This window comes from Dinoponera quadriceps, unplaced genomic scaffold, assembly GCF_001313825.1.
Source record: "Dinoponera quadriceps isolate SergipeBrazil2010 unplaced genomic scaffold, ASM131382v1 scaffold566, whole genome shotgun sequence".
Taxonomy (NCBI): Eukaryota; Metazoa; Arthropoda; class Insecta; order Hymenoptera; family Formicidae; genus Dinoponera; species Dinoponera quadriceps.
Genome location: NW_014555972.1, coordinates 1,202,232 through 1,217,828, shown reverse-complemented (window position 1 = coordinate 1,217,828; position 15,597 = coordinate 1,202,232). Strand labels below are relative to the sequence as shown.

At 45.2% G+C, this 15,597-nt stretch overlaps 1 protein-coding gene across 1 annotated transcript; it reads left to right on the top strand.

The window, feature by feature from the left end:
- Positions 1–120: 120 nt before the first annotated feature.
- Positions 121–14,895, top strand: LOC106746399 (zinc finger protein 629). The gene is made up of 6 exons (XM_014622979.1): positions 121–505; positions 1,452–1,610; positions 8,491–8,729; positions 9,339–9,625; positions 9,798–10,041; positions 10,464–14,895. The coding sequence occupies exons 1-6, from the start codon at positions 365–367 to the stop codon at positions 10,744–10,746; spliced, it is 1,353 nt and encodes a 450-aa protein (XP_014478465.1). The 5' UTR covers positions 121–364; the 3' UTR covers positions 10,747–14,895.
- The last annotated feature ends 702 nt before the right edge of the window (positions 14,896–15,597 follow it).

Sequence of the window (15,597 nt, the reverse complement as noted above, 5' to 3'; positions counted from 1 at the left end):
TCGATGTTGATGCAGCGTTTCATGAATTTGCGCCTTTACGCGCAAAAGGTGCAAAAAGTGCAGTATGAAGGAGCAGGACAAGTAGTGCGTCCCCGCATCGCGCGACATCAGCGACAAAAAGACAAACGGCGGCGTGCAGCTCTTTCGATCGTGCATTTTCGTTTCTCAATTTTGCGTCCCCCGTCGCTATTAGACTCCCCGGCTCGGTAACACGCGTTCGCGTTCATTCCTTCTCCACGTGGCGCAAATTTTTTCCACACACACGTACATACACATTCGACACCTCGGCGAACTGCCGACAGCGACGCGCTATAACCTCTTATCCTAACAATCATTGCGTGTGCTCGCTCTCGCCGGCGCGATAATGGCAATGAACGAGGAGTTCAATTTCAATGAGCTTTGCAGGCTCTGCTCATTGAAGGGCAATCATCCATTTCAAATATTCGACAAGGAAGGCGAACAGCGACAGCTGCTCTTCAAGATACATTCTTGTATTCCCGCTGTGGTGAGTACGAATCCGCGCTTTGCGACTCTGTTATTTACGCCGGTTGTCATTGTTAGTTGTACTCCGCGGTGTGTAAGACAGTTTCTAAATAATGGTAATGTATCATTCTGTGCCAATGCTTCGATTCAATATATATGTATGAATTCTTTTCACTTTGCATCCTTAGGAGGATATTATGTTATCTGGATACAACTGACACAAGTGTCACGAGAATATTAATTGATCTGTTTCATCTTGAATGATCAAACTCGAAGTATGATTTCGATATATAGATTGGAAGGTGTCAAATATCTTCGAAAAACTCGCCAAGATACTGACAGTTCATCAATCTAATTCATTTCATTAAGAACGTAGATGATTTAATCGAGCCAATTAAGTGCAACTTCACGATGTAAAATATACAGCTGTGTAAATATGGAAACTCAAGCAAATTATGTTTTATTACTTGGATTATTTGAATATTTAAAAAATCATATGCACAAGGTTCGATATAATAGTTTTTACATTGAAATAATGTTGAGAAATTATGTGTACTAATACTACCAATAGTGAGGCTAATTTTACATTTGCAAAAATTAATAGTTGGATAACAAAAGGTATTTTTATTTTTGAACTATTGTTATTTAAAATGAATGTTATAAAAAGAATCGGCATCATAAATTTTAATATTACCCGCAGTAAACAAAGATATATATATATAGAGATAAATATGTGGTGAATTCATAGTATAAATTTGTGAAAACATTAATTATATTCTCATGAAACGTGAAAGCTTGAAGAAAAGCATTCAGAGTCAATCTAAGGAGCTGATAATTGCAAGAAAATTCGAAATTGTTTGATACTGTAGCATAAAGTGGTTCGTTGCAGCGTAAGAATTAAAAAGAAATTCACACCTTCGTTTACATTACTTTTAGTCGGAAAGAAATGTAGAATTTTTTCGTTACAGATAACAAAAGAAGATGCCCTGCCAAAATATATCTGTCAAAAGTGTGTCCATAAAATAGATATGTTCTATGAGTTTCGTGCTAGCTGCATGGCCACGAACACAGTGCTGAAGAATTACGCTGACAGTATAAAACATCTCGCTGTAGCAGTTAGTAATCAAGTAAGTAAGATTCCAACTTTTAATGTCACTCTTGTATGCATGTTCATATACATATACACACACACACATATATATATACATGCAAAAAAAGGAATATTCGATCACTATATAACCAGGCAGAATAAATTTCTAAAAGATATTTCAAAGACGTCTAAAAGATGTTCTATTTTTTTTTTTAGATATCTTTCAGATGTTTTTAAGAAGTCTTTTAGAAATTTGTTCTGCTTGGGTATGTATATAAACCATACATTGTAGATATATGTTGTAGATATAAAATATCTTATTTTAAGACGTAAGCCGTAAGCAAATTGACCAACCATAATCGATTATTTTTCTATAATAAACGACTGATTGGTGATTGGTCAATTTGCTTACTGCCTACGTCTTAAAGCAAGGTTGTAGACAAGGACTTATTGTTTCCGAGACTGCGTGTCTGAATATTAGAGTTATAAATATCAATTGTATTTTAAGTTGAACCTAGTCTATTTGTTGCTTCTAAATACTCTGTTACATCGGCCTAATCTTGGATTTCTGATTCTTTTTTTATGTCTAACAATCTCCAACGGCTCATTCAAATATTTTGCACCGGTAAAAGATGGATAATACAACCACAAAACTATATTTATCATACCTATACATTAAACAATTTTATATCACAAACAATCCACCCAAATTTTTATGTCATTTTAACAAGATATATATCTTAAAAATAATGTGTTAATATGTTAACATATGTGTGTATTTTTTACCATATTCCCCGTATTAAAGTAACACAAAAATTTAAATGGATCGTTTGTAACACAAAATTGTTTATTGTGTATTATAATATTTCGAAGCAATTTTTGTTACCGATATTTCGCTTGTAGCTCATTAATGATCTTAATATTTTAACCTGACTTTCTCCGTTGCAAATAAATAAATTTTGTGAAAAAAATATCGTCCCACTCGTCCGGAAATATCGTTCAAAGTTGAACCTGGGACGTCCTTTTCCTTGCTGGATGGGTGGAGAACGCTTTGTCATTTTAATTCCTTACCAAAATTTCGAGCACTTCTGCTATCACGATCGACCGGACTGTTTTTTCGGAGCGCCGAGCGCGATCCTCTTTCGCGACCTCGTAAAAGCGCGCCGCAATATCCGTCGTGAGTAACGCGCCAAGGCATCTTTATGCGTTGGCGCAACGTAGCCTCACGTTTTATACGTTATAAGAGGTTCTTTATGCGGCGCGCCGGCATTCACCCACGTTTTTCTCTTTCTTTCCTTCCGTCTTGTTCTCGTTTACGGTAACCCGAACGATTCAGCGGCATTTAGTTAGCACTAATTCAAAGCACTCTGAGTATGACGGTCGGATACGTTGCTGAAGTCAATCGGTTTATGGATAGGATCAGTCCTTTCGAGTGCGGGGCGCTTTAGAGCTAAACGATCGCTGAGGATCGACGGAATACTTCGACATGTTTAGTCAATCGATGAAAGAATCAACTTTTTCTGGGAAAATCGAAAGCGGTGGACTCGAGGCAAATGAAATCTTATTTATGACCGTCGCTAAAAAGACCATGAATGAAAACATATTAATACAAAAGTTCGTTCCGTTTCTTAATTTAAATACACGTAAAGCATTTATTTATTTACTTTGAAATAAATAAGTTAATTTTTTTAAATTAATTTTAAGTGTGCGCCGTCTGTCCAGAGTAACTGCCATGATCTCGCGCTTGTAGAAATCCTGGGAATTTCTCAGCCGGAAAACCGATTAGGAAGAAACGGAACTTTTGCATCGACCCAATCCATCGCAACTCAACAGTTGACAACTTGTTTACTCGAGAGTACAACCCTTTTGAAAATTTCCAGACGGATTCCCAGGAAAATCCAAGGAATCCAACTCTTGTGAATCCATATAGGATATTCAAAATCTACATACAGGGATCCATATGGTGTGTGAAAATCCATATAGGAATCCGAATGGGTTGTCACCGAGGGCCCGGGTTTTTGCTCCAAATACCCAAAGGGGACGTGGGACTCCACATGGATTTTCCATATGAATCCTGGTTTTTTTCAACAGGGGAGTCGGAGGAACTCGTCAGACGCGTATACGAGCGCATACGTTCGAAAGATTAATCAGAACTGATTATTGGAAAATACCAATACTGAACGAGGAGTATCGTGAGATATGCATATCGTTTCCCTTCGTGCTTGCTACGAGCGAGAGAATTACAGGGACGAACACGCAGGGTCGGGACCGCGGATTCTGGATGGAGGAGGGTCGGGGGAGGGGGAGAAGGAGGAGGAGGGGATCACGTTGTGGGGAAGAGGAAACGCGCGCAAGGGCGTCGCTGATCGGTAGCTGGAGGTGCTTCGCTCCCCCTCGCGCGTCCCTCTTCTGCGTCTGCTGCACCCGGCGGAGCGCGCGCGATCTCAATAATTCCACCCTCGTGTACGCAACAGAGACGTCGCGACGGAAAGGAGGGGTGNGAGAGAGAGAGAGAGAGAGAGAGAGAGAGAGAGAGAGAGAGAGAAAGCGCGACGTCCGACGTCGCGACGTCGTCTATTGATCGGCGGCGCGTTGCGGCGAACGCGTTGCGCGCATATAGAAAGCGAAAGTCGCTGTACTCTCCTTTCTTCGCCGTGTCTCGACTGCACACCCCCTCCCGTTCCCTGTCCCCTTGTTCGCCAACATCCTATTTCCCTTCCACCTGCCGTCCTCTTCCTCTCGTGCTCGTCACGTAACACCTCTCTCTCTGTTCCTTTCCCGACTCCGCCGTGTTCTTTCCGCGCGTTTCATCTTGCCTCGTTTGTCTTCTCTCCTGCACACTTTTTTTTTTTAACGTTCTTATCCTTTAGTTTAATTTATCTATCGGTCAGTGTGCTTATGACGTAATACTGTTATTTATTTATGTACACGTTTGTCATTGTGGTAACATTGTTGTTGTTATTGTTGTTTGTCTTTCTACCTTCGTTTTAACCGCGTTGAATTCGGCTCGAATTTTGATAAATTGCCAAACTGTAAATTTTGAAAAGTAATTTGGCCTTCGGAGGATTCGTCTCGGGAGGGCGGGAGACGCGGGGATATTACCGCTGTTTTGCCTTGCTCGTTAGGAAATACGTTCAATTGTTGCGCCTCCTGTCGGAGAAGTGTCATTATCCTTCGGTAAGCAATATTCGCCTTTTCGTCTTCGATTTTTCGAGCCGACGGGGATCTGCAACGTGTACTCGGTGTGTCATGTTTCTAAAGGACTTAGTCATACAACACGATATAAATTCCACTCTGCCCTCCCTCCCTTGCTACTCCTGCTCCCGCCTTTCTCTGTCTCCTTTCACTTCTCCGCCAGTCTCGTATTCTCTCCCTCGTTCCCAGATCGCTCGATCCCCTCCCGGTACCTTTTCCCTCCCGCCGATCCGGCAGTTCTAGGCACAGGTGTAACGCGCGTCCGGGCCCCGCACCTCCGAGAAACCTGTTTCGAAACCCGGGATATCCCGCCGATCGCCGGAGCCTCGTTACGTGGGTGATTCTCTCTCTTTCTCTCTCTCTCTCTCTCTCTCTCTCTCTCACCGCCAACGTTCCGGAATATCGCCGGCTGGTCGAAGGGCGGCGCGACGAGGAGGGTTGCACGACGTCCTCGTCGTCCCTGGCGTCTCCCTGGTCGCTCCCGTGTTGCGAACGCGCGCGCAAGGTCTCCCTTTTCCCCCTTCTTCAACGTCTCGCCATCTCTCTCTCTCGCTCTCTCAATGTCAGTGTCAAGGTCAGCGGGCCGACGCACCGGTCGAAGTACCGCCGCCGTCGCCACCACCGCATACAGAGCAGCGTTCCTCGTCGCTGTGTATCCGGTACTGCTCGCTGATGGTCTGTGTACATATATGGCGAGAGAAAGAGAGGAGGTGAAGGGAGAGGGTAGAGAGAAAATCGGACAGAGCAGCACAGCGTGCCGAGTTCGAGTAATACGCCGACACCCCCACGCGGGGCATCCCTATATCGGCGCGAGAGTCCTTCGACGTCCCGTTCCCGCCGAGCCACCTCCGAGCGCCTCCGGTGCATTCCGAGGGGATATCCTGAACGGTGATATCGTGAACGCGTCGTGTGTCCTCGGCTTATCCTCCAGAGTAGCGGCGGCAGCGGTCCTTTTTCTCTCGGCTTCTACGTCCGTCTTTGTTCCTTCTCCCGGATTCCCTCTCTCGCGCGCGCGATACACACGCCGTGCGTGCACGAGAGAGAGAGAGAGAGAGACGGATACATACCGAATCATCGACACGTGCATACACACATAAAGACCTCCCCTTTCGCCCTTCTACGACCCTAGCGCCTTCCTCGTCGCTCCAACATCCAACGGTCGTCGCTCTCCCCCGCCTCCGCCGTGCGACCCTGTCTCTCCGCGTGGCCGTGCACGCACGAGAAAGAGAAAGAGAGAGAGAAGGATCGTCTCTCCTCGTTGCACCCTCCAACGCAAGCTGCAGCCACGGCCACGTTGCATTCCGCGGGGAACCACCGCTCCGGTATCGTTTGTACCGCGCGCTCCGTGTGTGTCACCGGCTGTCTTGCTTCTTTCTCGTTCGCTCTCTCTCTCTCTCTCTCTCTCTCTCTCTTATTCTCCGTCTTTTTCTCGCTCTTCGGCAGTCCCCTTCGTTCCCCTTCACCCAGTTTTATCTTTTGTCCCTCTCTTCCTTCTTCCCTCGCCGTCCTTCCCCCAACCCCCGTCTCGCGTTTATCCCCTCTGCGCTGGCGACGGCGGCGGCGGCTTTTTTCGCCTCTTTGTCCTTGCATCCTCCCGCGCCGGGAATCGGCGGCGACGGCCAGCTTCGCGGGCTCTCCGACTCCTCTCTCTCTCTCTTTCGCCCTGTGAACCCGCGAGATTCCTTCGAGAGGCGCGTCGTAAAAAGCGAAAGCGCGTAAGCGCGCGCACGTGAGAGAGAGAGAGAGAGAGACCTTACGTGCTGCACGCGCAGACGTGCGTGTCGGCGTGGCGCTTATTGATACATCGCGTACGTCCCCGTCGGAGTGCTCCTCGAGTACGTGTCGCCACCCCCTCGACGTCGGCGGACACCCTGAAGGCGCGAAGGGGTCTCTCGGCGAGAATGAGGACGGGACTGCTCCTCCGCGGGCGATCAGTGCTGTGACTCGCGCGAGCGATCTCCTTTCGTCCTGCGTGATCGAGGATATCGTCCTTCGATAAACCCAACGGGCCCTTCGGTGGTTACGTACGCGTCGTGCAGTGCGCGGTAAGCGAGAGAGAAGAGTGTGTTGCGCCCGTGTCTTTTGTGGGAACGATCGACTCGCGCGACGACTTCTTCCTCTCGCGTCGTCCCTCCTCTCCGAACGTGTTCCCTGTTTTTCGGCCATTATTGTGCTGCGGGAGATCGCTCGAGAAGGAGAGCGTGCCGCGGAGTGTCTCTCCTGCTTTTGTTTACTCACTCACGGAGCCGGCGATTGTTGTTGCGAACGGTACGTGCATCGGTATGTCGTGACGGCGCGCGATAATCGTCGTCGTCGAGAGATTTCAACGATCATCATTCGGCGAGTAATATCTGTTATGGGTCTCGACGAAGCGAATCGTCGCGAGTTTTTCAGAGTGTCGGGGGATTTCTTTTTACGTCTCTTTTCTTTTTTTTTCTTCTTAAATCTGATGTGTCAAAAATTGTCAAATCTTCTCGGTCGTTTGTCACGCATCTCTGTACTCTTTGTTCATTGAGCAAGCAAGTATTTGTTTGGTGAAATATTTCTTTATTATCAGAAACGCACACACAGAGTTGTTGTTTTATTTGCTTCAACGGTTCTTCGTCTGATGTTCATAATATGCCGATTGGCTCAATCGAATTCTCAGCTTGCTGATTTCGGGGTTTTCACTCGAAGTACGGAAATTATTCTCTTTTTATTTTACGGACGATCGTACGGGAAGGAATATTCGTCTTATGACACAGCGGGTAGTACGATTGTGCGCGAGAGAGGAAAATTCGTCAACGCGGTGGAAAAACGGTGATCTCGTTCAGGGTGTGCAACGAAATCACTTCCCTAACAGATATAACGAAGTGTCCTCATTGTTCTTTCCTCTCTGAGAGACCTTGATGAAGCAATAGTGTACGCTGGCGTCAGAAGAGGGGGGAAGGGGGGGGCAGAGGGTGCAAGCGGCCGCACTTGCGCTTTTGTGGATCGTTACGAGAGGAGGAGAATGTCTCAATTAAAATGTATCGCTTTATTAACAGAGTTATTCGCAGAGGGATCGTTTAACGATATCTCGTGCGTGTCTCGCGCGATCTGAGACGTGAGATGATAACGATGATAGCGAGAGGTTGGTGTCCGATGACCTATCGGAAAAAATAAGATCGGAGTCGGCTGCAGTGTGGATGCGGGTTTTCGAATCTTCGTAAAGCCATCTTTGATACGCCGTGTTCGCGTCGGACCCGCAGGGTGTAATTACGGCGCGTCAAGCGCGCTTGGCGAACAAACAATTCACACTCGCGACTATATTTTTCGATAACTCGACACTTTGGATGTAACCGACGAGCGACGTCGCAATATAAACGTGCTTCATCGACTTGCGTAAGAAACGCATTCCGACGTACTTAACTGAATTACGCGTCAAATTGACTCGGCGATCTCGATCGGCACCGAGCATCATTTACATAACATCTGCGTTGTAATGTCGCGCTTAACAATATAAATGTGATGTAACATATGGTGTTACGTTCCATTTGCATTGTTGAGCGCGAAATTATAACATGATAGACGTGATATAACTGATGCTCGATGCCGACCGGGAAGTATGTTTGAAAAGGTCACGAGAATATTTGCCAGATTTTATATAAGATAAGATATAATTGGTATTCACGCTTCCGCGAAGTTTACTGCCGGCGTGTTGAAGAGATCATTGTGACACAATAAGTGATTTCCGAATTCAGGGCGCAGACAAAGACAAGATGTCAAACAACGGGCAGCAGCAGCGCTCGTCCTACGTCGAAGCGCATGCTGTGGCGCACGCGGCATTGCAGCAACACATGGCCCAACAGGCCGCACAAGCGAGGCTAACCGGACCCGGGCCACCCGCCGCCCCGCAACCTTCAAACCCCACGTTCACTCTGCCCGACGACGGACTCGGCTACGACGACGGAGTGCGGGTACTGCGTTCCATCGGGACGTGGTGTGTAAAATATCCAGAATGTTTGACGACCGGTATTCCCCGACGAAAAATCCGAAATGTCCAAGTCAAGTAATGCGGAAATCAATATTCGGCAAGATTTCGACACGATATCCGGAAGATATCCTCAATAATCGATCGACATTCATATGATGTCTCCTATATATCGCATAAATATCGATTATACATCGATATGATATATTAATCAAATGTAGCGCTGACCTTCCTTTGCATGTATCAATGAAAAATCTAGTAGTTGTCAAATCGAACGGTCCGGAAAATCGAGTCGAATTTCATCTAGCCTGCAGCTACCAGCTTTTGATTCAGGCCGACTAGATACATTTCTATTCGGGTTTCTCGAAGCGTAATGTTCCGTTGTTGAAGAGACGGCTCTTTCGAGATATTTCGCACGAATGAAAAACATTGAGCAAAGCACAAATTGCTTATTCAAAGATCCCTTCCTGTAACATCTTCAAAACGAACATCTCCTCCGTTTGTTCCGATCGATCGTTTATCGTCGTTCGAGAGAGCCCCACGTATTATACGTATGCTCTAATTCCCCAGCGGTGAGGATTGTCACAGCTCGTTAAGCCTTTTGCCGTCCTGCCTCAGGTCGCCGGATTATCCTGCCGCGATGCGCCCCGGCGTGATGCCCGCATTCCCCGGCGCAACGGACCCGCAGTTCGGCAATAGAGCTCCCGTGGTGAATCAGCCCTTACGCACAACGAACAACGTACAGGTTCGCCCGGGTTCCGTCTCGAAGGCGACCAACACGGGCGAACCTACTACGAAAGCGTTCGCTTGCACCGTGTGCGGAAAAGGACTCGCGCGTAAGGACAAACTCGTCATACACATGCGCATACACACCGGGGAGAAGCCGTATACCTGCGAAGTGTGCGGTGAGTACGAGGAGGTATTCATGACCGAACGATCACCGCTCTAACGATTTCACGTGACGACGATCTCGACGGCGATCGCGTTTGGTATCCGGAGTGTAATGTGCGCCTAAACGAAACAATGCGCCGGGAATGATCGGCGAATGACGAGCAACGAGCGCGACGTGTGTTGCAGGAAAAGCGTTCTCGCGTCGAGATAAATTGGTCATTCACATGAACAAGCTTAGACACAGACCCGGCGTCGCTGCTCTATCGACGCCTACCGCTCCGAGCTCCAATCAACAGCATCAGCAGCAGCAACAACAGCCGCCACCTCGCCAAGATGCCATTCACAAACCGAAGGAGGAGCCGGTGAGCTTCGCCTGCGACTTGTGCGGCCGATCGTTCGCCTCCAGAGAGGAGTGGATGCAGCACGCTCGGTTGGTGTCTCTTCATTCTCAACGAACGAAGATGTCGATGCGTTCAGCTGAGATAGGGGCTCAGTGAGCGCTTATTGTCTGGGACCGGAGTATTCCTCTTTCCTTTTTATAGATCCAAGAGAATACACCAGTTAGGATCAATAATCATTAAGCGCTCACCGAGCTACTTTTTCCGCTGAACGCAGGCGGTTACACAATCTTCTAGTTCGAGTAATTAAATAGGTGCCGGATTAAAATTCCGTTGACGAGGAAACACGATGAATCTCTGTTATTGTCGAAACGTTGTAATTTTCACGATGACAGTCGCTCGAGATAAGCGCAGGGCGAGCTAGTATCGCGGTACACAGCTATAAGTCATCGTCACGATGACGAAGAAAATTATCGACATTATTTTCTTGAATATCGTCCTTTCGATATTACAGATCTCATCTGGATACATCTGCGCCGCCGCAGCACGCCGCTCATTATTTCACCGGCTCCGCGCCGCCGCCGCAGCCCTACACCTCCGAGAGGCATTTCTGTCTAGTATGCCGCACCGACTTCACGGATAAGACCGAATTCATGTTCCACGTGCGCAACCACTTCGGGGCGTCGCAGGCGGCAGCGCAGCAGCAAGGCGGCGCGAACGGTAAACAGGGCAACGATCCAGCGGCAGCCGATCTCATCGCCCGCGGACTCGTTGATCCCACCGGCTTATGCAGCTAGAATTACTCCTCCTGCCATTACGTACCGTCGATCCGTGTCTTACCATAGTACAAGTTTTCTCTCTGCTCCATCTCGACCAGATCTTTCGCATTAGAATGTCATGGATATTGTGATTGTAATGATATATGTATAACTGATTTGTCGATAGTAGAGATACGCAGTAGTATGAATTCAGTTGCGCGAATACAAGTTTGGATTGGTTGCTACTCGTTTGTCTGATTGATTTTCTATGTCACAACGTGCACGGTGTGACTACGCGACTCTGAATCTCTCACGAGGTCCCCCCCCCCCATTGTTCTCGTAAGATCTTTACTGAGATTCTCTTATAATTGTATCGTGATAGAATTTTTTTTTTTTTTTATAATTCGTAGTATAACTATTGCACCAAACAACGTCGACTGGCTTTATCGTGCGGATTGAGTGCTTTCCATTTATCGACGCAAGTTCACTTCTAGTATATTATTTTTGCTTTTTATTTAATTTTTGTCACTGTGTGTATCGGCTTGACTTAACTTCGATTAACTCTGTTTTGAATGTGTGCTGAGCGAATCTGAAAGGGAGAAGGGAGAAATCGGAGTTTTGAACTATCAAAAAGGTGGGCAATTTTCTATATTTCTATGTAAAATTCTTTTTTCCAGTCTATGAAAATGAAGATTTACGTGCTTCTCCTTGTCGCTTACTCGAAGTTATGCGCATCATCTTTCGTGTATCTTAAGTGCTTTTTATTTATTGTACTGGAGTTATCGATTCGAGCTAACATAAATCGGCACAAGATCGCCGAAAGACAAGTAAATGGGAAACACTCGTCAGCGTTTTAACGTTAAAAAAATATAAAGTGAAAGATAAATACAGCACTCGTTGATCATAACGGCGATCCGCTTAATCTTTTTGTGATATTTGACTCAAGATATTATTAATCTGTGGACGCGCGAGTGTAATAGTTCTCTTTTGAAATCGAGCTTCGAGATGTATTAAGAAAAATCTTATCCTTCCAATTTTAACTAAACATATGTTGCAACGTTGGGTATTTAAGTATGAATTTAATTATAAACTTTTAACAAAACGATTTTATACATTTAATTTTATGAATCTTCAGAGAAATTGTGACAATCTCGCTTCATATAACTTATTAACGTATACGTATAATTAATTATTACAGAAATGGCAGTTTACTTACATCATAACATGTATGTGACATATCATGGACAACGGTTTTACGAATCTATTAATTTTGAAAATACTACTGTGTACCTCTTAATACAATGTAAGACCTATGTTATCAAGAAAAAACGAGATTTAGGTGCCGACGCGATATTGATTTATGGTAACAGAGCGCACTATTGCGTCAGTACCTAAAAGCGACTTACTTAATAGTAAACGTTCCTACATAGCTAGCTTCCCGTCATTTGTAGATACCAGTAGTATCTGATGTAAAAGGTTTGTTCCCAATGCCATTATATTTTTTTATATGCATATGTCTGTATGTGTTTGGCCGACGCACTGCAACGTTATTATTATTTAGAGAATTTATTATTTCAGCGCTATTGTTCTTCCAGACATGTATTGAAATTGTACGGGAATTGTAACGAATTGTATATTGTCAAGGTTGAGTAAATTAAGACCCGCTAATGCGCCAATGTGAGTCGAACGCAGGATAATAATACGTGTGACAGGATGAGAAGAAATATTTCGATGCTCGGTTTGCATATCGAAAGCATTTTCAATCTGCAAACAATATATACTTATGCACTTGTATTAAGCGTTTGTAATTTTGCGCCCGGCTCAGATTGAAGTAATTTACGTATTTTCACAGTTTACTCAAGTTTGATCTTGCAATGAGCGATTGTTTTACCTTTAGGATTATTATCGGTCAATTCTTACATCTGTATCATTAATATTTCTGTATTATTATTCAGCAAATCGATCGTATTTTATATTAAGTTTGTTTAAATTCATTCTACGTCAGCGTTATTCGTTGGCTGTTTATCCGCATGTGTTAAGACGCGCTAACGTCTCGTACGGTGGTTTTCCCCGAAACTTTGTACGATCTTCCAAAGACAGTGTGTTTCGAGTGCATTGTCCGTTCGCACACCAAACGTAGGTTGCCGCGGCGATACAGCATGATCGTTGGCGTCGTGCGACTCAACTTCGGGAACGAAGCTTACGTTGAGAGGCAACTTGAAGCGGCAAATGTATGCTTTAATTACGAGCGCGCACTTCTTCAAGCCAGCAGACGTCAGTCAACGTTCGCAACGTCGTCTTTTATTCGATATCCGAAACGAACAGCTCGACGCTCAGAGAACTGTCGCGTATCATCGATCGGTTTTTAGCGCGGTTTTAAGATTGTTTTTCGCTGTTTCTCTCCCTCTCGATGTGCTTGTCTCTTATTGTTACGATTATCCTTGTTACCTGAAGCGTAATGTACTGCACGTACTTAGTCGGGGATTAAGGAATCCACATTTTTATTTAGTTATTACACGTACGAGAGAGAAACACACGTTTATCGCGAGCGCGCGATTGTAAACTTCGGTCACTTACTCACGTGAGATTACACGCGCGTAAACGTTAGCAGCGTTGCGAGGTGGTGAAGCACGAAGTAGGCCTCCACTTCTCGAACTCGACTCCCATATATTTTATCTCGAATTTCGGATGAGTCGCGATACGAGCTCGGAGACGCGAGTCTCTGTTTCATCGTTCAAGGAGCGCGAAACGAATACGTAGATATATACAAATATATCCACTTGATCGCAACGGAAACTTTTAGCGACAATAATCGTTCGGGTTTCCTTCCGGAAGCCGGATACGTGCGTGTCAACGTGTATCGACATAGATTCGGGCGTCTTTGAAAATGTGTGCGTTTGCATTGTGAACGAATTGTATCTTCCAGAAGAGAGGAGAAAAAAGTCCGATGGGATCCGCTTTGTTACAACGCGCTTGAAACCTTCTTCTCGTCTACCTAGAGAGTAGTGTCCTGTAAGATTAATCGATAGAGAGCGCGCGCTAAGAACGCGAGAGACTGCCGTGCCTCCTGTCCCACGTACAAATCCGCTTCCGGGTTGTTTTCCATTTTCGACGATCGCTTTTAGAACTTTTACCGTGCCTCTGCGTGATGCGAATCAAAAGAAGAAAAAAAAAAGAGAAAAAGAAGAAGGGACAGTCGGACAGCCTAATGCTGAGCGTATATTTTGTGTAACATTTACAACTACGTCATAGAAGTAATCACCGCGACAATAGCGACCGTCTTAGAGACTACCTACTGCCGTGCGCAAAACTAACTACGGGAACGTTTCGAGTTTTTTACCTAAACTTACATCTCCCCCTCTCTCTCCCTCTCTCTATAGTGTAGTGAAATTAATAAGATAGTCTCGTGCGCTTGGCGCCAGGCCGATTTTACTTTGCGACGTTTATCTATATTATGTGCGTGTCAAGTGGTGGTTGTTGCCTGCATACTGATACGAAGAGTGCAATCAAATTTAAATCAATGCCTTTCGCCTTTGGAGTTAACCGATATTTGACCGATGCTCGCAATTTAGGAGGGAAGACGAATAGTCGAAGTACTTACTCGCCGATCGATTATGATCGAGTCTTTCATTGGTGGCGTTTCATGGAGAACAATGAGAGCTCCCCCCCTTCCCCTCTTGTCCTCTCTTCCTCTCTTTCTCTCTCCCGACTTGGATTTGTTTTCTCTCGAGGAAGTTTTTGTACAGAAAGGAACGAAGAAAAAAAAAAGAAAAGAAAAACGACGACGCGTCCGAGTAAAACGTAATAAAAAGAAAAACGCTGATATTTTCGGTGGCGGTGATGTGACGTGCTCTCGCGAGCTGAAGATTCGGAAGAATAGACGTATAGTGCCTTTTCTCTGGGACTTATCCACACCATCGTCATTTGAATTCACGTGTTAGGGAGGCACACCGGCATAAATAAATGAAGTATTGGAATAAGATAGACGATATAGACGTAAGAGACGGCGTTTTCATTCGATTCTTTTCGTCCTTCCGTTATACGAGGAGTGAATGTTCGATGCCACTGCCTCTATAGCAGCTGTTTTAGACTACTTTTATACTGTTGATGTCACGCGCAGCTAATCAGAGTCAGTATATTACTGCCATAATTATGGAACAGAATGTATACTCAATATACCTTTATAAATAAAACACGACCAAAATGAAACTGTCGCGTGTCGCATTTATCCCCGACGGGAATACTATGTTTATAGATCTTCAAAACTGTTTTTTGTTCTCATAGAAAATATCGTATCTTAATGATCTAATTTTTGCAATTAGAAATATTATATGCATAAGTCATATTAACCTTTTAGGTACGACACGCCACTATAGTGGCTTTCGCGGATATCATCTTTCAGGACGACACGCCACTATAGTGGCTCACTCAAAAATTTTTTTTTTAAACTTGCTCTGCCATCCAGGGAAATAGCCTCGCGCAGAATTCAGCCGTACCTAAAAGGTTAATATCTACCTGCTGGAATTAAAAATAAATATTCATAAATTTATTTAAGATGGTCGGAAAAAGGAAATCAGAGAATCTTTTTCTATACCTAAGGCTGCCATAGAGTTTTTGTTCAGTCACAGGCGTCTTGTCGGATCGCGCCGCATCCGTATTAAGGGTAACAATGTAATAGCTAGCCAACCGGCTCGACTTCAGCAGAAAGTAATCGTAAATGATTCTGCCGCGAGAACGGGGCTGCGCAATTTGTCATAGTTTATGGATCGTCTCGACTATTCGTGGCCCTCGACGCGACCGAACCGAATATCTCGCCGGCGAGATCTCTCGTTCGACAGAGATGAAGCAGCACTCGGTCTCTCCGACGTTACTCGAGTTTTCATTCGGGGA